Here is a 27,380-nt window from a genome sequence, read left to right as displayed (position 1 = left end):
GAGGGTCACTCAGTGCATATACCATACAGTGATCAGTATGGAAGATTCATCAGTTACATGCACCTGTAAAGAAATGTATTTTTATTTATTTTAGAAATTAACCTCTAACATTACATCAGTGATCAGCAAAGTAAATGAAAATAAGTAATAAATGTGAAAATGCTTGAAACAATTACAAAGGAGGAATTTACTATTAAACAATTAGGTTATGACAGGAGCCATAATCGGGGACTGTCAAAACTTTATCTAAATCATCTTCACAGACACTTTGAAAACACTGAGAAGCGGCCGTCATTTTGTTAACAAGGGCACACTGCTACGCCTACCTTTTGATCACTTAAAGCTTCGTTTACCTTGAAGTCTCCCTTTAGGTAGAGTTTTCCATTCTTCAGAGTCCTCTGCCACCTTTCTAAAGTCGCAACAGCGACCAAGTGCGAATATTGCTGTAACAAATTAGCCAGATCCTCAAAAGCTGAAGCACCATCAGCTGCAACGTAATCCAGGCCTTGGAGGCTCTTTCTGACCGTTGCGCTACACGCAGACAATATCCGAAGCATCGTTCTCTGGCTGAAAGGAATAAAGCCGACCTCTTGACAATACTGCTTGTATTGGGAGGTTATTCGTTCCGGTATAAGAGCTTGAATAACATTCGGCACTTCCAGCATGTTGCCGTTTGATAAGTGTAGACAGTTCTCGGCAAAAGGTAAGTCTTGGACAATATGTGGACTTGTGATGAATTGCAGAAAATGGTCAAGCTGCTTCTCGTCTACTTGAAGCCTCACTGAAGGTTGGTTTGGCATGGGTGTTCCTATACCGTGTTGAAGGCGGTGTAGGTTTGCCTCTGTATACCTGTACTGCGATAGACCAGGAATGTACTCTCGGATAGAAGCCAAACTTGCTGTACCAGTCAACGGATAGAATTTGCCGTGTGTCCCAGCTGCCGGCATTCTTGTACGTTTCTGCTGTTGCTTCAAGGTGCATACGCTGGGATGGATGTAATATTCCCTCCACGCCAAGCTCGTCATTTACAGCCTTTGATGCCTGAAGAGCCGACCACAGGTATTCTACGTTTTCTGGTGACACAACCTTTAAGACTGCCACAAGAATATCTGCAGTGTGTTGAACGTATCTTCTGTTTGTTCTGTCAGCGCACTTACTCCACTCCAGTTGCGGCTGGTTAATTGTTTGACACCCCCCTCTTCGAGGAAAGCATTAAGTAGTCTCAGTGGCTTACTGCCACTGCCAAGAACCACTTCTCCACCGAGAGAGGAGGCTGTGCTTGTTGTTTCAGAGGAAGCCAAGACATAGCTCTCACAATCGAAAGGCATTTCATATGGTCAGCTATATCCTCGGTACTACTTTCCTCTTTTTCCTATTGAAAAAGTACATATGCCGATTAAATACAGTGTGGGAATAGGAAGAATGATTTACAAAATGTCCATAACCATAAGCTAACGTAAAAGTACCGTACTAGTGGCAATTCTGCGGGTTCCGTGAGTAATTCCACTACCTCTGTGGGTGGTTCCACCAATGCCTGTGAGGGAAGATACTGTTGATTAACCAGGGGAGAGGCGCTTGACTCGGATGATTTTTCAGAACCCTCTCGTGAAGCTATTGTTTCTCCAATATGTTCTCTACATCTCTGGCAGATAGCTGAATGGAATAAATAGAAATTCAAATTAAATATTGGGGCATATTTATTACGCATAATAAATAGTGATTTAGTCTATTTGTTTCAATATAGGCCAAACATACATATAACACCAATACATCCTACGTTTATTTGAGATATCAACAGAGAGCCTACTCTTCCTGGTCCCAATGCACCACTCCTACTAAATTCAGCCAGCATGTGAGCATAACATGTAACATCCATTACAAAAATACAAGTGCTATTCATGGATTCGTTTATAAATCATTTTTATCTCTTGTCTGTTCCCCTCCCCGGCTTTTCCCAATAACAAAACATTCACCGGTTCGCTAGCTTTTTCCACGCTTCCCGTGCCCCAATTTGCGCTTCATTCATCACGCATAGCGCATTGCAGACTAGAAATATATGGGTTGGTGTTGGTCTTTCCCGCACATGAACACTCGATTAGTCTGCAATTATTTCAAAAGGAGACTAGTCTTTTAAAATACATCTAAGTATTTGTCTTGATTTTAATCTTGATGGAAAACGAAGATTAACAAAAAATTAAATAAATGGACATGAATAGGTTTTACTAACACGATCCAGCTGGAACAAGCAGGCCAGTCTCTTGAAAAATGAAGTAGGACTGTTTGCTGTCCATCCCGGGATCTCCTCTATTAGACATTGTCTCATGGCCCACAACTTCTGTTGGGACGCAGCATTTTGTCTTCCCGGTTCGCCAGTGAATACCATAGGCATCCCTGTGCTTTGGACAGAGCATCATGTGCTGCTGGCATTCTTGGGCAATGAATATCCCTAGATATACAGATTGGTGAGTTTGCATGTATCAATTTCATGATACAAGAAACCACTGTTGCTCCTTCATTAAAAAGAAATGCCACACTTCCACTTACCTGCACAGGCTAGTAAAAGTTTTCTTTCACTATTGACGCTTTCAACATCCATCAGAATGTTACAAAATTTTAAGTGTGCTTTCACATCACTATCACAATTCTTTAAATCAACAAAGTGAACTAAATTTGGGTCTTCTGGACTTAGACCACACGTTCCACCAACAAGAGACAAAACTGCAAAATGCCATTATAACACAGGAAGCTATAAACAAGGAAGTTTCGTGCTTTAATTGAAACGCTTGTGGGAATGACGCCTTGCATGCACGTGCCTCAGTATCATCAGAGTTATTGAAAGGAAGGATTATGATGTTCTTTAAAAAAAGAGTAGTGTTTTGGTGGCAATTTAAAATGGAGCTTCTGTAAAACCAAACGATAAATGCTGTTGTAATCAACAATCCCACTTAGTTGTTTTTTGCTTACAAATCGCACTACAGTTTAAGTTGCGTGACATTGTTTACAAGTTCAATGGCTATTTTTGTGTTTTATCTCTGCCAGACTGAGCTCGAGAGAGCCATGGAAACCAAGCCTTTATAAGCCATGAACAACTTTTGAAGGTGGATTTTCAACTATAAAACAATGATTTAACACTTTCTGGAAGAATCTTGAAATTGAAATGATTGTTTAATATGTAAGCGTGTTTGCTGGTGTTAATTATATTGAGTGTCACTTAACCATAGATTTTCCTTATTTCTTTATTATTTGGAACTACTAAGGTTAACTAATTGAAGAAAACAATACAGACAACAAATTAATCCCAGAATTAGTCCATGGAAATGTACCTGGAGTACCACTGTAAGAAATATGCCGAGTAGTCATTCTATAAATAGACTTTTTGTTTTTGTAAATTATGCAAATAAGTTATCACTTACCTTAAAAAACTTTTGTGTTTGCTAGCGCGCATTCAGACTGCCCAGATCTTTTATTTCAAATATCGATAGAAGAAGGCCAAAAGTTTATCTCGATATTAATTTCGACTCGATATCAGGCATACCAAGATGCGTTTTAAGCTCGTAAAAATATGCAACTTTTTCCGTTTCCATAGGAGCTGGAAAAGGCAATTCTTTGACAGTCAATGGAACCCTTCAAACTACTTGAAAAAATCAAAACTTCCTATTATTAGATAGAAGAAACATGAAGCTCTTATGCTAAGTTTATCGCATGTTCTAGAATTGTAAATTCTTTCATTGTGAATACTGAGACCTTTGTCAATTTTCCCGATATTTTTTGCATATTTAATGAGGTAAAAAGGTGTATTTTTGTTTTTTGCGAATTTCTTGAAGATGTTAAATTCTTAGAAAATTGGAATAAGATTTTTGAAAATAGTTCCCTGAAAGCGTTCTTGAGGCAAAGTTTCAGGGTTTTCAATTTTTTGAATCTGGCCAGCGATTCTCGATATTAAGAGTCAGTGACTCTTAATAACTTCCTGTCACAGATATAATTTGTCTTGCTGTTTATGGAGGGTTGCAGCATCTGTTTGTAGAGCTGCCCTTTTTGCAGCAGTGGCCAATCTTGGGCTATGCACGAGCCAAATAGCTACCACCCAATTTCCGAGATGATATGTGCAACGAGCCCGAGTGCGTGTGTTCTCAAACTAATTGAATCTTCTGGTCGAACTTTGGTCTTGTAATACTCTACACTGGCCAGTTGTAATAAACTGATGTAATGTCTCTTGAAAATTAGCAATCTTTGCACAGGATTTGTAGCAATCTTGAGAGTCTTAAATCTCAATTTCATCACTTATCATTTAGTGATAACTTGCACGAGCAATTTTGAAAGCCTGTATTGTCTTGTTAAATTCTTGTGCCTTGGATAAAAATCCCTCCACTAAAGGCAATTGCGACATACACAGTGATTTCAGTAATTTTCTTCGTAATGTTACCTTTGCCGCTCGTCTGCTCCTACGAAGATGGAGTAAATTTTCATTCCGAACACCCTGTTGATCAAGCGTTACGTTCAGCAGAACTTGGGGACGGGTAGCTTGGCCATTGGTTTCTTCTTCCATTGTTGAGTTGAACAGCGATGGATGATTAGGAAAGGCAATCAACCTCTGGAACCATTTTCGAACAATGTAGTTTACAGTTCTTGTTGACGCTACATATAGAGATTTCAAACTCATGCTCTGTTGAAGAGACTCAAAGAGCCCATCGAGTATTAAGTGATCAAGCAAGGTTCTACTAGAAAAATAAATAACATCTGTGTAGAAGAGCCGAGTGATAATAAAAATACAAGACAGAATATAAAGACTTATGAATGTTTCCTGACTGTAGCGATGACGGTGAAGCTAGGTAGAGTATAGATTCCGCAACAATATTAACTTGAAGTTAGAGAAAATGTTGAAAAGATTGGCATGCTACGAAACCATAGCATTTAAAAGGCCTACTTTGCATACATAAATGGTAAGCTAAAATAAATCGCACATGGAATCCTACACCAGGAGCACAACAGCACTAAGTGAACACAATAAAAGACAAGTATGATAAGCTTACATGTTGCACACTCTTTCATTACCAAATGTACATGAAGCTTACGTGTAGGGAGTATGGCTAACTGTCGCGGGTTGTGGGTGTGGGTAAAAGTCGTGGGTATCAAAAAAATCCCCCCCCCAAAAATAAAAATAATTAAAGAATAATTAAAAAACATAAATCAATATATAGAAACAAAAAATAAAAAAATCATTAAAAAACAACACTAGTTACCTATATCATTTGTGATTTGCATTTTAATGATGATGAAAGAAACATGCGTTGTATGACGGGACAAAAAGAAACATTGATATGAGCAAAGTATATTACATAGTTTATGGCACGCAAACTTCAAACACACCTCAATGGGCAACTTCACTGACAACTGCACCACCAATCTAACATTGCAGGCTCAAGTCTAGCTTTGCCCCTCCCTAATTATTTCCCCAGCACGCCCCTCTCCCCTCACAATCGCCTCTTGTTACCCCCTTGACCTTTTATGCAGTAAGCAGTACCCAGTCCTGTTAATTCCTGGACAATGTCCTACGCGGCGTGAGATCGTTGCACGACCACATGCCATCCGGATGTCATGTAAAGCAATACAACATAACGCAAATGTCGCAACGAGTTTTCAAGATGAAATACTCATTGTCCTCTTGTGTGGTGTGCACACAGTCATGTAGGCGCATTCAATCTTTTAGCTAGTAGTTTCTAGTGCTATCACTGCGTTTTAACCCTTTTGATCATTCTCAAGGGTACACACCACGAGGAGTTTGTGCCAAGCCGTAGAATGTCTTGCATTCTCACCGAGGTACAAGTTGCACCGGCAACTTCAGATGTAGAGTATTTTAGAAATACCGGCAACTGATGAGATCCAGGCTTTTCCCGTTTAACTGTTTTTCCACCTGTCCACGGTCAATGCAATATGCGCGCCAACAGGTAATTGACTCAGCGGAGCTAAACTCAAAATTATTTAGCTTAGTGATCCCTGTGATACTTCGAGAATCATCTGGTGTGTCAGTGTTGGCGTTAAGAGCTGGAGACCACTTAACCTTCCACTGCATACAGATATCTGAAATTTCCAAGAGTACCCCCTCCCCCTCCCCCTTCCCGACTGTAGCTACAACCAAGAGCCATTCAAGAACAAGAAATAATTGCTCCTGGATAGGTCAGCTTTAAGAAGTGCATTTCAATCTACTGTCACTGTTTAGGTAAATTGCGAAATGTTGAACATTTGCGCAAGAGCAGTGAAAGCGTGACTGGGCTGCTCGTACAGTTGTGTGACAACTTTTACTGAGTCTCGAATATCAGCCATGCAGCATGGTTGCCAATATGATAAAAACAGATTCCTGAGGCCCCTGATTCTTACAGCAGAAAGCTTGGACTCTTTAAGGCAATGTGGAGTGGTATTGAGGGGAATCGACGGCTTTTAGGTATGTTTTCTGTAACATTTTCAGATTAAATTAGTCGCATTAATATTTTGTTTATTTGCTTCAGGGCAGAGCGTTTCACTTCTTGTTTCCATTTTAGAAAGGCGAAATTTATTTGGGACTTGCCACTACACTTTTAAACTTACACTTTTGATGACCGCGGTTTGATTTTGTTGTTGTACCGGTAATACATTGCTGAATTAACCTCTTGACTTCTTGAACTTGAACGGAGGTCGGCTGTTTGCCAAATTAGAATAAGGGCGCGATTTTGATTTGCTTCAAGATACTTCAACTCGATTAATTTACAGTCCTTTAACGTCCTTAATGCTAAACAGCATTCCAAGTTGACCCATTATTGTGTCTTAACAAGCTTAAAGCGTTTTGGTGAACCGAAAACATTAAGGTTACAGGAAATCTCTTGCGTCTGTCGTGAAAACCATTCACAGTGTTGTTTACATTAATGAAATACACGCGATGACAGAGTAGACATGACGGTGGACAGGATGTTAAACAAAGTTAACGCGTAATGTTTCGAAAACGTCTAAAAATAGTTTTTATGTAGTGGACATTATGTTTGTACTGATAGCAGTGAATTGACGGGATTTTAATGAATGATGGCCTTTTACTTTTGCCGTTGAAACTGATTTGTCTCTTGTTCATGTATAATTATTGTGTTATTTGCGCCCAACACATTTACATAGGTTTTCGTTTTTCTCAAAGGGAAATACTGCGAGTTCGAGCATGAAACTTGGCATGATATATGTTTAATAATGATATTTCTAGGCTGTAAAGTAAAATAATCGGAAAGTGAGGTACCAGATGCATTTTTATGCTGTTAAACATGACCTATATTTTGCTGTTATTTTTCACATGCTTCATAGGTGTTTTTAAAATGGTTCGGAAAACCACTATATCAACATCTCTGAGATTAGTTTAAAGTGAGGAATAAATTAGAGTGGTTGTTCCACATTTGTGTGAAGTTTGAAGTCAATTGAATTTATTTTAAGACTTTACCAGTGCTTCGTCCTCGCACCTTATTTCGGTCATTTTATTACACGAAAAACCGCACTTTGACCACGCTTTCAAATTTTCGCGAATTTCTGAAAAATAAAAATTCGCTGGAACCTTGAAATATGATTTTTAGAATTAGGTCACCTAAGGGTATCTTTGGGCAAAATATGAGCGATTTGCCAAATGGGTCGTTGACCGGCAGTTCTCGATCCTAACAGTCAGCCATTCTTAATTTGTTTCTTAATTTCTATGAAGGAGATAGATGAGTTGATTACCAGAAAAATAAATAAAACTATGTTTCAAATCATTTGGTCCTTGAATGTAATGTATTTATTCACAATTGTGTTATGTATTTTCTTGTGATATAAATTTGCAATCTCAAAGATACTAACCATCTTCACTTTTCAATACCAATCACAAGCTGTGCAATGAATTTCAATGTGTTTGTGAGCTCAAATTTATCAGACAATGGATAAAATACTACAATCACTCCAGTCCTGATACCTGTGTTTAACAACTGGAATCTAACCAACACTTTGTTGATGCCAACTACTACTGATGGGCTAGTTGGTGATTTTTTGTTTTGTTTTTTTTAGGTGGGAGGTACTCCAGTTGATGTCTTATGGGATGAAGGGGGAGGTATTATCCCATCTGAATTTGTGAAAAGCATTGGAAAAAGTAGATGCCCTCTCAACCTATTTCGTGATAAGGAGTTTACAGGTGCCACACTAGCTGGATTATGTTGACAGGGACTAATATATGTAAGAGCAACAAAACGACTAAAATTCTGGCCAATGGAGAATGTGAGTGATGATGATGAAGACAATGAGGACTTTGAGAAAAGGGCAGAACATGTTCCTGAGATAAGTGCCAGAGGTATCTGTTCCGGCAATGATTCAGGTGATAATTATTGGCTGTTCTGGTGCCATAGCTACGAATTTGACTGTTTGCAAAAACAAGTTGAAAAACAATCAAGGCAACAGGTTGTGATGATAATAGTACATAAATTTAACCAATTGAAAGGTGTTGATTTGGTAAATGTCTAAAATTCCTATTTTGGAGAATAATGGAGCAGAATGTGCTCTGTAATCTGAATTGGTAATAGCTTGCACAGCCCGTTTTTGCAAACAATGAATTCTATTTAAGTTAGTTACGTATGTAGACGACTGTGTAGAGTTACAATAGCTGACATAAGGATAAATTAGCGAGTGGTACAAGGTGAGTTTTGTTTTTGAGGATAGATAGAAGCGGGACCTAAATAACATTTCAATTGATTTGGAGATTTGTTTACATAAATAGCTGATATGATCTTTCCAAGTAAGGTGCTTGTCAATATATACCCCAGGAAATTTAGTAGCGTTGGTTTGCATTAAAGGTTGGCCACCAAGGGAGATAAAAAAGTTGTGGTAACATTTCTTCTGCCGTGGTTCCCTGTCAGGAATAATTCCTAAGCATTAAGTACATTATTTGATCATTGCTTCCTTGCTAATACTGCCATTTTCTAAAAGCGAATTTTCATATGTAATTCGGCGATCAACTTCAGCTAATTGTAGCCGTCTAAATGCGAGGTGGTTCAAATTTCAAACATACTCCATCGTTACTCCAGCTGTTCTTATTATATTGCAGGTAGATGCCTCCAAATTCAAAAGCCTAACTTCTTCTACTTGAAGATATGTTAGCAAAGCAAACAAAAGCAAAGAAACATTCTGATGAATGATCAAGGTCAAATTAAGAGCTGTGTTGATTTCCAAATGACATGAACGGTCAAAGGGTCTCCCATATTCCTCAAGTAACCTGTTTTGAAAATATTCTCAGAATATTTTGTTTACCCCATTTTTTCTTCGCCTGATGTGTAGTTGAAATGATTGATCTTCCCCGGAGTGTAGTGTTGTTGGGTGAAGCCATGTACCAGAGTGCTTTTTTGAGCCTTGAATTTCGTCTAGACACGGGTAAAACTAGTGTTTGCGTGACCCTTGTTAATTGTAGTGTAAATTAGCGTAAAAAGCCTTTTCTTACGCGTGTTTTACTATACAGCTTTCCAATTGCCCAAGCTGAATTTTTTTATGTTGTAAAACAATAACAGGGCTTTGCATAAATGTATTTTTCATTTATGATTCCCCTGTACCAAGGTAAGAAAACTGTCTTCAAAAATGCCCTATTTTTAGGTTGTTTTCAAAGTGCAAAAACTGGCAATTTTCGAGCACTCCTAACCCGACGTGAAAATGCATTTCTTGGCAATATTTTTGCTATGTTGTGTTGTAGTTGTATACCAAACATACATGTAAAAGGTCATTTTAATAGACCGAGCCGTCTTTCTCTGAGACTGATGTGAATATGTCCAAATTTTCAGCTGAATTTACTGTGGCTGCAGTGCGAAAACCACAATTCTCCTTTTTGTTGGATTTCTCAAAATAAAAAACTCTCTGGCAAGTTTTAGTCCTATTTTCGAAAATATTTCACCAAAGGGTTTCTCCTGGCAAAAGATGAAAAAATCCGTGATTTCAGTTTTGAAAATCAATTCTTGATATTTACAGTCCCCTGGCCGTAATATCTTCCTCAACCATATATCTGCAAGTCGGTACGTGAGTAAAAGAGTTTGAATCAGGGTTAAGATCATTTGAGAGTGGTTCAAATAATCCAGGTTGATCTATAGGATTATATAAGAGAGATTCAATGCGATCACTATTATAATTTAAAGTGCCATGAGACATTTCATAAAGTGCTATGTTGAAAGAAGTACACTACTTAGCTCATAGGTAAGTCCTCTTGGCGTGCAAATCGTTCAAGGTCTTCCTGGCTTTTGTGCTGGATGGGACTCCTCAGACTTTTGCAAATAGACAATAAAGTTTTTTGACCAACAGAACCTGAATCCATTTCGAACTTGAAATTTCTTAGCGTTGGCGAATAGCTTCTGGGTCTGTGGAGTGAGATGATCGAAAATCTTGACATTTCCCAGAGAACATTCGGCTGGTAAACCAATCAACATTGCAGAAACCTTGCAAACTTTGGTTGATAACTTCTTCTTTGACGATTCTTTGAATGAATTTGCAGATAACTGGTCTCGGGCCAGCAGTAGCTTGTCTAGCCAGGAGATGGTGCACAATGTCGACATCTTGGTTATTTATATCCACTCCTGAAACTTTTTGAAGGCTTATGTATAAAGACGTAGAGGTGGATGCTGATTCTCGCGGGTCGATTTCAGGGAGACCAACTATCTTGACATTGTACTGGTAGCTGTGACGCTGAATTCCATTGATAGCATTTCTGATATCATCTACTCGGGAAGTTACTCGGGAAGTTAGCATTTAAATGTGACCACAGTTGTTAAAGAATCTTATCAGCTTCCAAGCGGAGATTGTCATAAGCTTTTCCATAGAATCGAAGAGTGTTCAATGCTTTGTCTTTTGTGATGGAGCAGCTTGCTTTGCCACCATTGCCAGATTCCTGTGCATCATTTCACGTGAGAGTTTGCTGCAGATTTTCAAATCCACATCCAAGGGTAGCGATTTCTGCTTTCAGGCTGTCATTTTCCCTTTTCAATGATGTTACAGTGACATTAGGCATATTAGAAACTATTGATCAGGGGGCGATTGAAGACACGTCTGCTCACTGCGCCGGTCTTAATGTAAGGTATGCAAAAATTAACACTCTTTTTCTCTGTTGGTGACAGTCTCACTACTGAGCCATTTAATCAATCTCACAAAATTGTTGCAAAGTAACTGGGAATCTTTTCCGATAATCCTGTACTGGAGATCCTGAACCTTACCTTGTGTTTCATGTTTTATTTTTTTTATCTTTTTGGCCAAACATTTGGCCTTTCTATTAAAGTTTAGTGGAGTTACAACCATAGAGACAATGCTATCATTTGGAATTTTTGCAAACTTCTTGCGGCTGTCTAGAAGATTTGGCTTTCTAGTTGCCTCTCAGAAACCCTTAAAGAAATACTGCCACTCATTCTTAATATGTAAATGCTTGACTCAGGATCAAGCAGTCTGGGTTTGAGCCCTGCCTGGGGAGATTATGTTGTGTTCTTGATGAAGACACTTTACTCTCACGGTGCCTCTCTCCACCCATAGTAACACAGCAATGGACTAGAGATCATCAAAGATGGTTATAGTGAATGCCATGAAATCTTTGTGTTGTGTTATACAGGATATGCATTTGATCAACCCTTTAAAAGGCATTTCCCCATTATGTTTGCAACTTCAATACAGTAATTAAAGCTCCACGTACTATCATTTCTGCAGTGAGTGACTAGCATTCCAGCCAGTGGGAGTAGCAATATTCCTAGTCAAAACTGAGATAAAGCTCCAGCCCGACAGGACAGTTGGCTGGTATGCAGACTATACCTTTTTTCTTCCACTTTTTGCCACCCCTCTACAATGGCTTCTTTTTTCCCAGCAGACACCTCATTCATTCACTCTAATTTTTACCTCCTTGCTGGCCACCACTGCTAAAGCACATCTCAACAACCACAATAACCTCATGACAAAAGCCAGTTAATTAACAACTGACCAATCATGTATAAAAAAATTTGATCCAATAACATAGCTGTCAGTCTGTTTGTTTGATTGTGTTACATATAATATCCTATAAGTAACACTCATTTAGCACTGCTATTTTTTGTCAATAGACCTTTTGCATGCTGTGCGGGGACTGGTAACTGGAGGTATGCGTCCGCCATCTTGAAAGGTGAAGCGGGTCAGCCATGGTTAACCAATGTTGTGTTCCTCTCTGCCATTCACAGTCATCAAGGGAAAAAGAACTATCCTTTCATCGCTTTCCAAAATGTGAGTCAAAGAAGAAATGGAAGGTAAAAAAGTCGTGATGAGCGGAATTGTTTATTATAACTGAGCACACTTGAGTGTGTTCTCTTCATTTTACAGCTGATGATTACCGAACAACACTTGGTGGGCTTAAAGTTCTCAAGGACGATGCTGTGCCCTCAGTATTCCCCTGGAAAACACCAGTCAATCAGCGCTTGTCAAAGACAAGTTCACGTGGAATGGGGAAAGGTGAAGAGGAAACTCTATGCAGTCATTGCCAGGAAAAGGATCGTGAGATTGAGTGTTTGACGGAATTACTTCAAGAAAAGGATGATGAAATAAGGGTATTGAAATCCAATTTTATATCAGAAAAATCAAGGATTGATAATATGACATTCTCGTTTAAATGATTTGAAGGTAGCGACGATGACATCCACTTTTACTCTGGCTTTCAAAATGCATCCAGCTATAGAGAATTTGACTTGTTTTCTGTCACGCTGAAAACATGAGTTACTGGAGCCGAAATCTTCATGGGAACCTGCCTGATGGAGATGAGGACAGCACACAAACGGCTAATGCCAGCACAGGTCACACTAACAGAGCTTTGTCAAAGGAGGATGAACTCTTTTTGACCCTTGCAAGATTGCGTTTGGGTATCCCACTGCAGCGTATTGCCAACTTATTCAACATTTTCATTGCTACTGTTTCAAGAATATTTACATCATGGATAAATCTGCTTTATTTTGTCTTGGGTTCTCTTAATTTTTGGTTGTCCAAACACGCAATTCAAGAAACAATGCCTGACAGTTTTAGAAAATTTCCTTCAACAAGAGTGACCCTTGATGCGACTGAATTCAAGATCCAGACACCTTCCTCTTTGTTAAGGCAGTCTCAAATTTTTTCACAATACAAAAGTACCACTACAGCCAAAGCTCTGTTGGGCATTGCACCCTCAGGTAGTGTTATGTTTGTATCTCAGTTGTATACTGGAGTGATATCGGACAAGGAAATCACCAAACAGTCTGGAATTCTCACATTGCTTGAAAGAGGGGACAATGTAATGGCTGATAGAGGTTTTGTAATAAATTACCTACTAGAGCCTCTAGGATGTACTCTTAATATTCCTCCTTTCCTCAGTAATCAGGGACAGTTTTCAGAGAATCAAGTAAAAGAGACTCAGGAAATTGCAAATTTGAGAATACATGTCAAGAGAACAATAAGCAGAATCAAGACATTTAAAATACCACAAAATGTATTTCCAGTTAACTAGATGCTTTGCTGCGTGTACCCAGGCAGTCGTTATACTGAGAAGCACTACCTATATTGCAATTGAGCTAAATGTTATGCATTTGAAGTTGTACGAAATTCAATCGAATCAATGTGCTTAAGCTCTTCTGCTTTTGATTGCATTTCTTGGAATCGATTAATAGCTTATTACACGTTTGCAGATTTTAGGGCATGAAAAGAGTCAAGGTCTTTATATCAGCCTATAAACATTTCAGTCTGTTTTCCTCAGCCTTTGTCATTGTTATTTGCATTTCTCAAGCAAGCAAGACATTTTGAATTTCCGAGTTATGGCGGTGCGTGACATAGACCTACGAACGCGTTTGTTGAAAAACATATACTTATGTCGTGATTTTTAGCCCAATCAGCAGTTAGAGTACTAGGAAAAGTGCTTATGTAAATGCTTGTTTGCTCAGTACAGATAATCAGTCGCCTAGATAGCCAAAGTAAGCTCCAGATGTTTACACTATTTTCCGGCCGCAATGTTGGCGTACCGTGGAGGTACTGGTCGGTGTAAATTTGTGCAAAATATTTTGACGAAAATCTGAGCTTGGGAAGACGCACATACTCAAAAATTAGCGAAGTGTCATCTTTATTAATCTCCTATAACATCACAATTTCTTGATTTAATCCATTAAATGGTTGTTGAATAAATTTTTTATTGTGTCAGGATTGCATGACAGTGCAAGCCAAGAATTGTTTTGCTGGGGTCAACATACATGTACATCAGTTTCTTTCAGCTTAAATTTACAATAATTCACTACATGAGTTTCACTCTTGTAAAGACACAACTCTGTTACAAAGTTTCTCGGAGCGTTTTACTTAGGTGTACTCAAACAGATACATTCGTAAACAAATTTTCTAACCTTTCTTCTCTCGTTGCTCAGATGTTCTTGAGTTCGTGCTGGGATTCTACTTGGTTCACGATCATACAATGACGCTTCTGAAGATGCTTTTTCTCAAGTTGAAGAGTTGATAGCCCTGGTTGATGGCTCCTTTGGTATAACATGATTCTTGATAAATTCACTCAAAATGTTCACTCGTAAATTGATCTCTCATAAGGCTTGCAGACCAACCCGTTCCAAAAACGCTTAATGTCCTTTAGAGTTGGTCTGCCTCAAACAGTGTGTTCATTTGTATATGATTTCATCGCCCCAGAAATCATGGAATCCGTGCTAACTTTTCATGACAACGACTTCTGTAAATTCCATGTGCTGTACGCATGCACAGGTGACGCATGCGCTTTAGAGACCAGACGGTGATTTGTGACTGAACGAGGAAAAAAAAAACAGAGCCAAAATTTAAACCCAGGCCTCACTGCCTGGGTAATCAGGCTGGTCTGCTTAATCAGATCTGGACAGTCTGTGCACTTCTGGTGAATTTTCAGTCCCCAGTCATTGCACAATAACTAATAATTGCAACTGTCTTCTATTAGCTGAAATGCAAGATACATGGAATTTGTATGTATTTCAGAAATTTGTTGTGGAAATGTAAACTCATCTATGAAAATACAATACAGAAACAACCAACAGCCAAAAAAAAAGACAAAAATTGTTTCAAAGGCCTTATTTCACAGCTTAAAACATTTACCACAAAATAATGGCTTGGTATGATGTCATTAATAATAGGAAAGTTAGCATCCTTTCATTGTGAGGAATGTATAAGAATGTGCAAAGTAGAAATTTGTTAATTTGGAAAGCATATTATTCCACAACGTTTGATTGAACATAATTCTTTGCTGAAAGAAATCTAAACCTGTCCAAACACAAAAATCACACCATTTAAGCCCAGTGATGCCCATTAGGCCCTGGACTTGATAATAGTAGTTGTGATTTTCTTTCAACTTAATCCCATTGTCTGTTTGCTTTAAGTAAAATTGCTTATTTTCTCTAATAATGTCAATTACTTTTTTAGCTGCCCCACAAAATGGACATTTAGCTTCAAAAATCCCAAAGAGATTTTCTCCCATTGAAAGGTCATAAATAATACCATCTGGTGAAGCCCCTAACCAACAAAATGCTGGGTTAACCACTAGTCCACTCTTGTACATTTTTTTATTTTGTCCACAATCAAGATACTCTTTTGCAGCCCTGATCTCATTGGTCAAACCATTCTTCATAGCTGGTGTCTGAATTGTTTTTCCTTGAAACAGTTCATTCAGAAACGTTTCTGTGACAGATGCCTCTCTTTTGATAACCTGGTCAAACTGAGATGCAGTGATGCACTTTGCTCTCTCTAATTTCCACTTTGCTCTCTCCTGTCACATTCAAGTTGTGATGCATCTTTTGGCGACAAGGTACTGAAGCTACGATCTACATTTTGAAACCCATGTGCATATTCATTCCAGTCATCACTCAGCACAGGAAGTTTAAATGGTAACTCGCCATATGTTTGTTTGATTTCCAATACAATCAACTGAAGGTAGCTGATAACTTAATGGACTGCCCTTAAGGTATTCACCAAGATTTGTTTTAACGGTGGTAGAACTATAATTTTCCTCGTGAACAACTGGTGCAGTTGGGCATACCTTTTTAAATTTATCTTGAAACTCTTAAAATATTTGTTTGCTTTCCTCAGAGTCCTTTCTCTTGAGAGGTCTTGGATCATAAAGGCACAGTGATGCACCTCTTGATTCCTTTTCCACCGATGGTTTTAAAAAAATTTAGCTGCATCCAGGGTTGCAGGTCGATTTTTGCACCTCTAAGAACATGCCATTGCTGGGGCTTTGAAGTACAAGCTGAAGCACCATCACTCTCCTTCATAGAACTCAACACCATGTAGGCTAAAGCCGAGAGATGATGACAATGTCCCTGCCTGGCCTTGCAAGAACATCTTCTAAACACAATATTCAATCCTGAGTCGCTGAATTCCAAGATAATTTTCATCTCGTGCGGCTTTTCCAACTTAGACATCGATCGATAGCATTTTCCTTTCATAACACAACATTCTGCTTCGTGAAATGCGATAAAAAGCTTGTGAACATAATCTTCCACGAAGAACGCCTGAGCCCTCTGATCCGATTTCTCTTCCTTGATAAACTCATCTAGGCATCTTTGGGTTAAAGTTTTATAAGTTTCTTCACTATTAGCTGTCATTTTTAACTAGCGAGCAAAGGTCAACACGAGTGCACATTAATAATTAGCCATGTGTCATATCAAAGATGGCAGTCGCATACCTCCAGTGACCAGTCCCCGCTCGGCATGCAAAAGGTCTATTGGATCAAGGAATTCTCGTGCCCACATAATGTAGTTAAAGAAATTATGTCTATGGCAATGCTGTTGAATATTGCTGCTCTACTTGGATCTTGCTCCTTCGTCAAGCCATCCCTGCAAAAGCCATACAGCAAGAATTTCACACTTTTTACCCTGTGCATCTCCCCTCTATCATCAGGTAAAAGTCAAGCATTTAAGTACAGAGCAAAAATCCCCCTTTCCCACATTGAGAAGGTCAATGAAGGTTCCTGTATTTTGCTTAATGAATTCACAGATGCTGGTCTCAGGCAGCACCTTCTGAAGTATGGAGGACTAGCAGCAATTATTTAAGACAGATGTGTGATACTCTTCATGCTGTCATTGACAGGAAGGAGGTAGGAAGTCTTTGCCACCAGTATAATGGTGATTCCCTAACCTCAAACCTTGGGAACAATTGAGACATGTCAGCACTGAGCAAACTTCTCTATCGCTTGGAGGATTTATACAGGTCAAAAACCTTTTGTTAGAAGTTTATCCAGCCATGGTGTCCTCACAAAATGGTCTTGACGAGGATTTCCTGCATGCTATTGTCAAGCCAAAGGTTATGACCAGAAAAGAAACACAGGTAATATTGAAAGAGACCAATTATTTACGTCCACGGGGAGGCGTTTATAGTGTGGGAGGTAGAGGGGTCTTTAGAAGTTTACTTTTCAAGAGTGTAATTTCCAGTATACTGCAAACAATCCCTTTTTCAAACTATAGATAGAGCCCAGAGTGGAGAAAGTGGAAATAGGGCCACTGAGTTTAGTACATTTTAATGGCAAAACCATGTTCAGAACTAGACGCTTTGCTGCATGTACCCAGGCAGTCGTTATACTGAGAAGCACTAGCTATATTTCAATTGAGCTAAATGTTATGCATTTGAAGTTGTACGAAATTCAATCGAATCGATGTGCTTAAGCTCTTCTGCTTTTGATTTCATTTCTTGGAATTGATTAATAACTTATTACTCATTTGCAGGTCTTTAGGCGTGAAAAGAGCGAGACATTTTGAATTTCCAAGTTATGGCGGTGCGTGACATAGACCTTCGAACATGTTTGTCGAAAAACATATACTTATGTCATGATTTTTGGCCCAATCAGCAGTTAAAGTACTAGGAAAAGTGCTTATGCAAATGCTTGTTTGTTCAGTACAGATAATCAGTCGCCTAGATAGCCAAAGTAAGCTCCAGATGTTTACACTATTTTCCGGCCACAATGTTGGCGTACCACGGAGGTACTGGTCTCTGTAAATTTGTGCAAAATATTTCAACGAAAATCTGAGCTTGGTAAAACGCACAGACTTAAAAATTAGTGAGGTGTCATCTTTATTAATCTCCTATCACATCACAATTTCTTGATTTAATCTGCTAAATTGTTTTCAAATAAATTTTTTATTGCGTCAGGATTGTGTGACAATGCAAGCCAAGAATTGTTTTGCTAGGGTCAACATACATGTACATCAGTTTCTTTCAGCTTAAATGTACAGTAATTTGCTACATGGGTTTCACCTTGTAAAGACACATAACTGTTACAAGAATATAACGAGAAAATATTGTTTAGTTTGAGATTTTATCTTTATTATACTTAACGAAGTTTCTCAGAGCGTTTTACTTAGGTGTACTCAAACAGATACATTCATAAACAAATTCTCTAACCTTTCTGCTCTTGTTGCTCAGACATTCTTGCGTTCGTGCTGCGATTCTACTCGGTTTACGATCATACAACGACGCTTCTAAAGATGCTTTTTATCAAGATGAAGAGTTGATAGCCGCAATTGATGGCTCCTTTCGTGTAACATGATTCTTGATAAATTCACTCAAAATGTTCGCTCGTAAATTGATCTCTCATAAGGTTTGCAGACTGACCCGTTCCGAAAACACTTAGTGTCCTTTAGTGTTGGTCTACCTTGAATGGTGTGTTCGTTTGTAAATGATTTCATCGCCCTAGAAATCATGTAATCTGTGTTAACTTCTCACAACGACAACTTCTGTAAATTCCATGTGCTGTACGCATGCACAGTTGACGCATGCGCTTTAGAGACCAGACGGCGATTTGTGACTGAATGAGGAAAAAAAAACGGAGCCGAAATTTAACCCCAGGCCTCACTGCCTGGGTAATTATCTGCCAAAATGCACTTTTCAATCCCTTAAATCTCATTTTTTCTTTGAAAAGGAAAGGTCAAATCCCCCAATCAGGAGAGGGCGTTTCTCATATACCTTAGCCCAACACAGTGTCTATAAAACACTCAAAATTTTTCTACAATAAATACTGCAGTTTTTTTCTACCAAAAATATAATTAAGGAGAGGTGACAGGAAATAAGAAATTTCTGTTTGTGTCTTTTTTTAAAGAATACTTGAATAATGAAGGCCATCAAACAAATTCTTCTCGTCAGTTGATGGGAAGCTCGTATTTTGCAGAACAATTGTTTGAGAAACTTTGGGTCATGATATAAGAGAAGATCAACAGTCCTTTTAAATAAAATTTTGCATAATACAAATACATTTATACAATACATGTAGGTACAGGTCAAATTATTCTTCGCATTTTGTTTTTGTTTCTCTATTACCTTGCTGTGTGCAATGACACATCAATGACACACGTGGTTATCACCTTGTGCGCCATTTTTGGTCCTTGCAACATTTTGACATCCTCTGTGATCAATTACTAAAAAGACAAGCAGCAGATCTATTTGTTAATTTTGTGAACTTTTATAACCGTATATATTACATTTTGTTTGCCTGAAGGTACAACAAACTACAAGAGTTTAATCTGCATGATCTTACAGAGATGTACAATGCAGTGTTCAGGGATCACAAAGATGGCCTCACTTACGCATTCTCTGAAGATGCATTATCCTTGTATGAGGAGTTTGGTGGAGGAATATGTTAAACAGCAAGTGGAGCATGGAGGTGTTTGTCAAGGATAACGAGGAGTTGGGAAAAGATCAACGATAAGTTATTTGCCTAGCTGTCATCCTGTATGTCATTGACACTGTTGTATCTTAATCAGAGTTAATGTTTACTAGACAGGACATGTGATTGATTGCGTACAGTAGTAGTTTTATGCACAGTGTATGCACATCAATGTCCGCATAGTACATATGGGAATAAACTCATAATCAAACACAACATTGGTGATGAGGATAACCCAGAATTCCGATACTGAACCAAGCACACCACCTTCCACAAATCCTTCAACTGGTTCAGGCACTTTAACTGTAACCACTGTAGCAGCCGCTGTTGCTACGCCTCAAAGTAAATTACTGCCATTTCAGCAGTTCAACCCCTCTGTGGATCCTTCCACGGTTGGACAACGATGGAAGAAACGGGTGTGTTGCTTTGAAATCTTCATCTAAGTCTATGGGAATTTGACCCCACTATTTGCCAAGGACTATTGCTTATATACAAAGGCAATTCAACCAACGATATTTTCGACATCTTACCGGACACTGTACCACCTATGAAACGGCCATTCCAGCTCTCAACCAGCACTTTCACCCCATACAAAATAAAGATATGGTGTTCTTTGAGTTCCGAGACCTCAAACGAGAAGTCAACGAAACTCTCAACGACTTTTATCATCATTTAAAAACAAAAGCATCTGATTGTAATTTCCCAAGCATAAATGACGAAATGTGGACACAAATCATTTACAAAACAAGGGATAAATGCCTTTGCAGACAAGCCCTGAGGGAAAGTTTTACACTGCAGGAACTTCTCAACCATGGTAGATCACTTGAGTGCATCGATGAACAAGCAAAAAGGCTTGAGGGCCACCATTCTCAAATGCCAACATTAGCATTAAATGCTGTGGACACTCAGCTAAACCAGTCACGTTTTCTGCTCAACAACTCAGGTTTTCGAGTAATGGATTACATAACAATCGCCGAAACCAAAATGGCTTACATAACAAATGACAAAAGAGAAAACCGCCTCTGCCACCCAAGCAATTGCCCACTGTTTGCAGAAACTGTGACAGTCTTTTTCTCACACAAAGGTGGGATGCGTTCATGCCCAGCTCAAGGAACAGAATGTCATGGATGCCATAAATTGAATCACTTTCCAAAATTTTGTCTCCAGTCAATCTACAGCACATGGCATCCAACATGTGACAGGTGACGTCACGCAACCAGAGCCCAATTCAAGTGAGACAGATGACGAATACCTCTTCACCATCCACAGTACAACTACACATCTCGAAACCACTGTTATCATCAATGCTGTACCAGTTACAGTAATTGTGGATTCTTATGCCCCCGTCAATGTGCTCAATGAGGCAACTGTGGATTGCATTGAAGCCCAAAATGCCAACTTCTGGTTAATGCCTTCAACAGTCAAAATCCATGCTTATGGCACCAAGCAGCCATTACACATCGCTGGCCAATTTTACAGAATCTATTTTTGCTTGCAGTGGAAAGTCAACAGAACCGATCTTCCATGTTTCTAACAGCAAATCCAAATGTCTTCTCAATTTTAACTCCTCAACAGCACTTGATCCTCTGAGCATCAACCTCAACAATATCACATTACAACACGAAGACTCCCAAGTTCATGCAATCCATACTAAACACTTCAAGCTGTTCAGTGGGACAGGCAATTTGAAAAACACCTGCAGGAAACTGGAAATTGATGAAAGGGTCACTCCCAGTAGCTCAACCGTCTCAAAGAATTCCTCATAGCATAAAAGCAAAGGTCAACTCCAAGCTTGAGGAAATGCGCAATGAGAGCATCGGTGAAAAAGTCCAAGGAGCGACACCCTGGCTATTACCTCTTATGGCCATTCCTAAGAAAAATGGAGACATTCGTTTGGTTCTAGACAGGTGAATGCCAAACACTGCCCTTACACAGCACTGGGAACAAATACCCACAGTTAATGAGATTCTCCAGCAGATGGAAGGTGCAATCATCTTCTCCGAAGTTGATCTCTCGCAAGGTTAACTGCAACTTACATTGGCTGAAGAATCACGCTACATCATTGCCTTCTCTACACTTGATGATGGCTCACATCGTTTCATTCGCCTTATAATGGGTGCATCCCCATCAGGAGAACATTGGCCACAGCCGCACTAGAGAGTTAACCGGGTTATTTCTAATTAATTAATTACGGTTGACTGGGTTACTGAAAAATCGTAATGCGGCCGCTAATTTCGGCTGTTCATGGAACTTAAACCAGATTTACAATTACCACGGAAATTTATTGATGAACAATAGATTTTTTAACCGGGTTAGGTTAATTTTAAACCTCCTTTTTCCATGCTTTAACCCAGGTTAGTGGTCTCTTATCAGTAGTCTGATCAGCACCATGCATTGGCTTTTTTGCAAAATGTGTCAATCATCACGGTGTGCGTGTGAAATGTTGTCTGGCATGGAAAATACACCTGCATAAACTTCTGAACATGGCACCTGGTGACAACATTTATAACAATTCTAGCAACAGTTATATTACTCAACCGGGTTACTGGTGTCCTTCCCAATACGTGTCACCGTTCCCAAATCAGTCAACTTGGCAAGGAACTTTGAGGCCTGAAATATGATCTGTGCAGGAAGCGTTATACTATTTACCTTATTCACCAGCAAGCTGTTCTGAAATGAGCGACAGCTCATCGACAGCCAGCAGCACCAAGAGGAAGAGAAACACTTGGGGCACTGCAGAAGAGGAAATTTTAATCAACCTCTGTAAGGAGCATAAAAGCGGATTAACAGGGAGCGGTAGTTCACAAAAATGGCAACAAATAGCGGATGAAGTTAACACAGCTAGAGACGAAATAAATGCATCTTCCTCGTTGAAGACAGGAACTCAGTGCAGAGACAAATGGCACAATTTGCTTAATGTGTACAAGAAAGCTAAGGACTTATCTACTAAAACTGGAAATGGTACAAAAGCAATGAAAAAAGCAATTATGGGTGATAAACATTAAATCGCAATGCCATTTGTGAGAAATTCAAGCAAGTCCAGTGTTCCAGCGACATCTGCGACTGAAGCAAGTTTAAATGAAGATAATTCTGTAAGCTCCCCTGCAAACGCTACAGTGAGCAACAGAAAGATGTCAAGTCCACTCCGATCTTGACAAGCCCTCTACCTCAGGTGTAAAACTTCAAGATACTGATGAGACACCAGCAAGCCCCCCAAAGAAGGCTAAGTTGAAAAAAGGAAAGTCGCCTAAGAAAGCCAAGGGTAAAAGTTAAGAAAGATGAACAAGATGATCGATTGTTTGATCTTTTTGAAAAGCAAACCAAAGTTTTAGAAGCAAGCTGAAGGGGCCAGGAACATTACTTTCAATTTTTAAAGGAGTCGGAAGAAAGGCGTCGAGATTTGCTGATAATTGCAATTAGAGAACTAGGTACAGTTCTTGGTGATAAAAAAGGAAAGAAAAGAGCTGAAGAGAAATTAGAAAGTTCTGATGAAGACTAAAGAGAACAAGTACTGTATTTATTTATTACTGTTGTTTCTTTTACACTTTGTGCCATGGCATTTCACGCCAAAATACAATTAGAGAATCTTAACTGATGTAGGTTCAACATGCTATCCTAAAGGTTTACAGCTGTGTTCAAAGTGCGTTCAAAAACTTTTTGAGTGTCAGAACATTTTTCTCTCTTGTAACTGAACTAAAATGTTTTTATTTAAAGTTGGTTTTTTTCAGCTTCAGTACACACATAAAGAAAGTGCCACGCCCAAGTCCCAACCCTAGCAAACTAAGTGAAGCTCAAACATGTTGTCTCAGGTTAAAAGTTTACAGTTGCATTGAAACTGCCTTAGAACATGGTCCGATCCTAGTTCCGTTTTGGGCTGTCTCTGTCAAACAATGCTATGTTTAGCATGCGTGACAAGAATGTAGCGTAGTGTTTCGTGACAAAGACAGTGTCAGTACTAGACTGGAGTTCCTGGTTCAAAAACACCTTGGAAAACCAGTAGCAGTTAGTAATATCTTTTGCAACCCAACTGAAATGTTCAAATTAAAATAAAAAATATATATTCAATACTATAAAATGATGTCAAGACAGCTGCTGTGGACTTGTATCTCAGTTGGGGACTGAACATAAATCCTTTTTGCTGGGTTTCAGAGACTCCACTAAAGGTTTAATCTGAGAGATATGCAATAAAAACATGTGGGGTATATTCAAAGTTTCCAATCATCTTACGAAAATTCATTCTTCAACCAACCACCACCACCACCCCCCCTCCCATGCAGACACACACGCACACACAAAACACGCCCAACCGAATTGTACACACCACAACCTCATCCCTGAAAAGAGGGTACTGAAGTCCAGGCATAGTGGAATAGAAAAAGGAAGAAAAGCGAGTGGAAAAGTGTTGCTCTCGTCTGATATGACACTTTCTAAGTATGCTACTGTGAGAGGTATTCTGTGAGGGCTCGTCTTATCTCTTGACCTTCGTCATCTTCTTCTGGTCCATCTTCATCATTGTCATCCCTATAATAATAATAATAATAATAATAAAGACCTTTCAACAGGGAGCCCACTTCACATACATGTGGTTTTCAGTGGGGCCCTGCAAAAATAAAATTGCAAAAGCTAAAGAAATAGTAGATTAGACTGCTTTCATCCTCATAAGAATCATCGAAATTGTCTCCCATGATGATACAGAAATTTTGTTAAATGCAGCAAGCTAGTGTGATTTCTGCGACTCTTTGTGTCGTCCTCTCATTCCTTTAGAATGCATCACCAATGCATCTTTAACTTTCCGTAAGCTCTTTCCACGACAACACGTAGCTTTGTCAGCACCTTGTTAAACCTTTGTTGTGCCGGGGGTTAAGCATCCGCTGTGGTAGGCTGTCATGAGGTAAGGACAAAAGGGGTAGGCAGTGTCCCCAATCAAATATGGCCTCACGTTTACATTGTTGATGACCCTAGTCCCTTCCATTATATCACCCGAAGAAATTTGCCTGAAAAGTTTGCTTCAACGAAAAATCCTTGCATCATGAACACTTCCTGAGTCAGTTGCTCCCTGTAGAACAATCGAATAACATTGCTTTCGGTTATAATATGCTTCATGATCTTCTTGAGGGGCTTTAATTTTTACACGGCTCCCATCAGTAACGCCTGCAACTTGGGGTAGGCCATATTTTAATTCAAATTTGTTCATTACATTTCCTAATTCCCTTCCATTGGATGGAAAAGAGATGTAATCTTCTCTGACGTGAAACAGGGTACGAATGAATTCGTGAATAAAGTTAAGCACAGTGCATTTTCCTACACCAAACGTAATAGATGTAGAGCGATAACTTTCTCCAGTTCCTAGATGCCACAATCCAATTGCCACACGCTTTCATGTCGGTACCGCTGCACGGAAGTGAGTGTTTCTTTTTGCCATACATGGCGACAGAATACGACAAAGGGCTTGAAAGGAGTTTAAGCTCATTCGAAAGTGCTCTCTAAAAAAGCCATGCATGGCAGGATTTCTATGGATTTCCCCAAACCATCGCTGGTCTCTCGGATATACCCAGACTCGAGGACAATTCATTCGATGGCGATGGAGAACACCCTGACGTCTACGCGAAATTAACATCATGTTTGAAAGAACTGCTTTAGAAATTTGCGTAGTGCACATTAGAAGGAAGAGGAACTGCCTTAGCCATGAGTGGAGAGAAAGGAAATGAAAACAAAAAAAAAGAATCGAGAATATAACAACATGGTCCTCGAAGTCTGCCATTTTGTTGGTTTATCTCGTGACGTCAATCGAGTTAACTCACTTCATAACCCATTTCAGTGCGGCCGCTCCTAAAATATAACCCCATTATTTTATTATAACCAACCTTTAACCGCGTTGAGTTGTTTAGAATTTTTAACCAGGTTTCTAAAAAATAAACCCAGTTAACTCTCTTAGTGCGGCCACAGCCATTGTCACAAATTTATTCGTGACCTCATCAGAGAAATTCCAGGAACTGCTAATATCTTAGACAACATTTAGATGTGCCTAGCAGACAGTGGTATCACTCTCAAACTACCTAAATGCTCTTTCGCCGTACCACAGATCAATGCCTTCAGACGCATTACCTCAGCCAATGGCATCCAGCTCGATGAGAAAAAAATCAAAGCCAGCACAGATGCTCTTCACCCTACCAACGCATCCAAGAGAAACCTCAAGATAGATGATTTTGTATTAGTCACAGAGGCACACCAACAAATATTCCACAAAGTTCTACTGAAACCCCATGAAAATCGTAGATCCATGGCACTCAAATCATTATTGAGGATGGACAGGGGAAGCAGCACAGGCGAAACACATCACATGTCAAGCTATTCGTCCAGCAGGAGGACAGACATAGAGAAGTGGATGCTCTGGAATTAGAGGATGACGACTTCACAATTAACCGTCATCATACAACTACAATCACTTCGCCCTGTGTAGCCAATAGCCAACCACAAGTCCCAACAGCCAACAGAGCAACCCCAACACCTGGTCAACAAGTTCCCAGAAGATCTGCAAGGCAAAGGACCACACCCGCCTACCTCATCCGGAAACTTGAAAGATTTTAATTTTGAACAAAATTTGTGCCGGTACCAACAAGGTATGAATGCAAATTTGACATCACTTCTCTCTTTAATCCCCATGAGATAGTCTTTTTGAAGCTTGCTCGATCTTTACGCATGTTCTTTGAGACATCATCAGAAATAAAAATCTGACTGTCCAGAAAGGGATTGTCCTTCAAAGCATTCACAGCGACTTTAAGAATTTGAACTTTGTCAGAATACCTCAAAGGATATCAATCAGCCTAACTGGAGAGGTGTTTGCCTCTGTGGCTCATTGGTTGACATTCATTTGATGGGCCCTCGTCACCTCAGTAGGGACCTTAAGAAACAAGGACGGGAAGCTAGGACGGGGACGGCCTTGGACAAGCGAGACTAGGCCTGGGCCCGTCGTTCCCGCCAAATACAAAATACTTAAGAATCTGTATTTTCGTGTAGGACGGCGACGCCGATACTTTCTGTAATGACGTCCTACAAAGATGCCAGAAATCTTCTTTTAGATAGCTATAACGATGGCACTATATTCTCCCATCTGTGTTGTCTTGCCCCCTTTGGTGTCTTTGACCTTCTGTAAATTTCAAAGAATTTAACGTTGCGTTTTGAAATTCATCTGGAAGGTAGAGAAGGGCCTAAACTACATCACCGCACAATCCAAAAGTTGTGAAATGTTAAACCCGTCAGACAACATTGACTAGGGTAACTTGTGGGGAGGACAACACTTCAGGAACCTAATTAGGGCTAGGGCTAGGGTTAGGTTAGGTTCCTGTCTAACATTGCCCACCTTAAGTGTTACCTTGCCCCCCCTCATAGTGCTACTTTGCCCACGTAGTGTTACTTTGCCCCCTCTTAGTGTAACATGGCCCCCTTTCATGGTGTTACCTTGCCCACTTTGCGTTACTTGGCCCCCACTTAGTGAAACATCGCCCTCCATGTCATTTGCATAATTTATTTACAGTGTCAATTTGTCTTTAGATCTTACAGATTGTGGGTGAATTTTGTCAAATTTGGTTAGAAGACTTATTAGGCACTTCTTTTTCTTGTGGACTACTTGAAGTTTTGTGTGTGTCTTTTGCACATGTTCTGTGGGGTGATGAATATGCACATAACAAAACAGGTAGAGTTGCTGTTATGGAAACAGTTTTTGGGGTCACAGAATGTT

General features: G+C 39.4%; 1 protein-coding gene across 1 annotated transcript; it reads left to right on the top strand.

The window, feature by feature from the left end:
- Positions 1–12,718: 12,718 nt before the first annotated feature.
- On the top strand, positions 12,719–13,483 carry LOC145501523 (uncharacterized). The gene has a single exon (XM_081480981.1). It carries the CDS (start codon positions 12,719–12,721, stop codon positions 13,481–13,483), a length of 765 nt encoding a protein of 254 aa, XP_081337107.1.
- The last annotated feature ends 13,897 nt before the right edge of the window (positions 13,484–27,380 follow it).

The sequence above is a fragment of the Orbicella franksi genome, chromosome 10, assembly GCF_964199315.1.
Source record: "Orbicella franksi chromosome 10, jaOrbFran1.1, whole genome shotgun sequence".
In the NCBI taxonomy this organism is placed as follows: Eukaryota; Metazoa; Cnidaria; class Anthozoa; order Scleractinia; family Merulinidae; genus Orbicella; species Orbicella franksi.
The sequence above is the reverse complement of the archived record's forward strand: the minus strand, read 5'-3'. Positions and strand labels throughout refer to the sequence as shown.

Coding starts and splice junctions, on each gene's coding strand:
- LOC145501523 (XM_081480981.1), top strand. CDS start 12,719: ATGAGTTACTGGAGCCGAAATCTTCATGGGAACCTGCCTGATGGAGAT.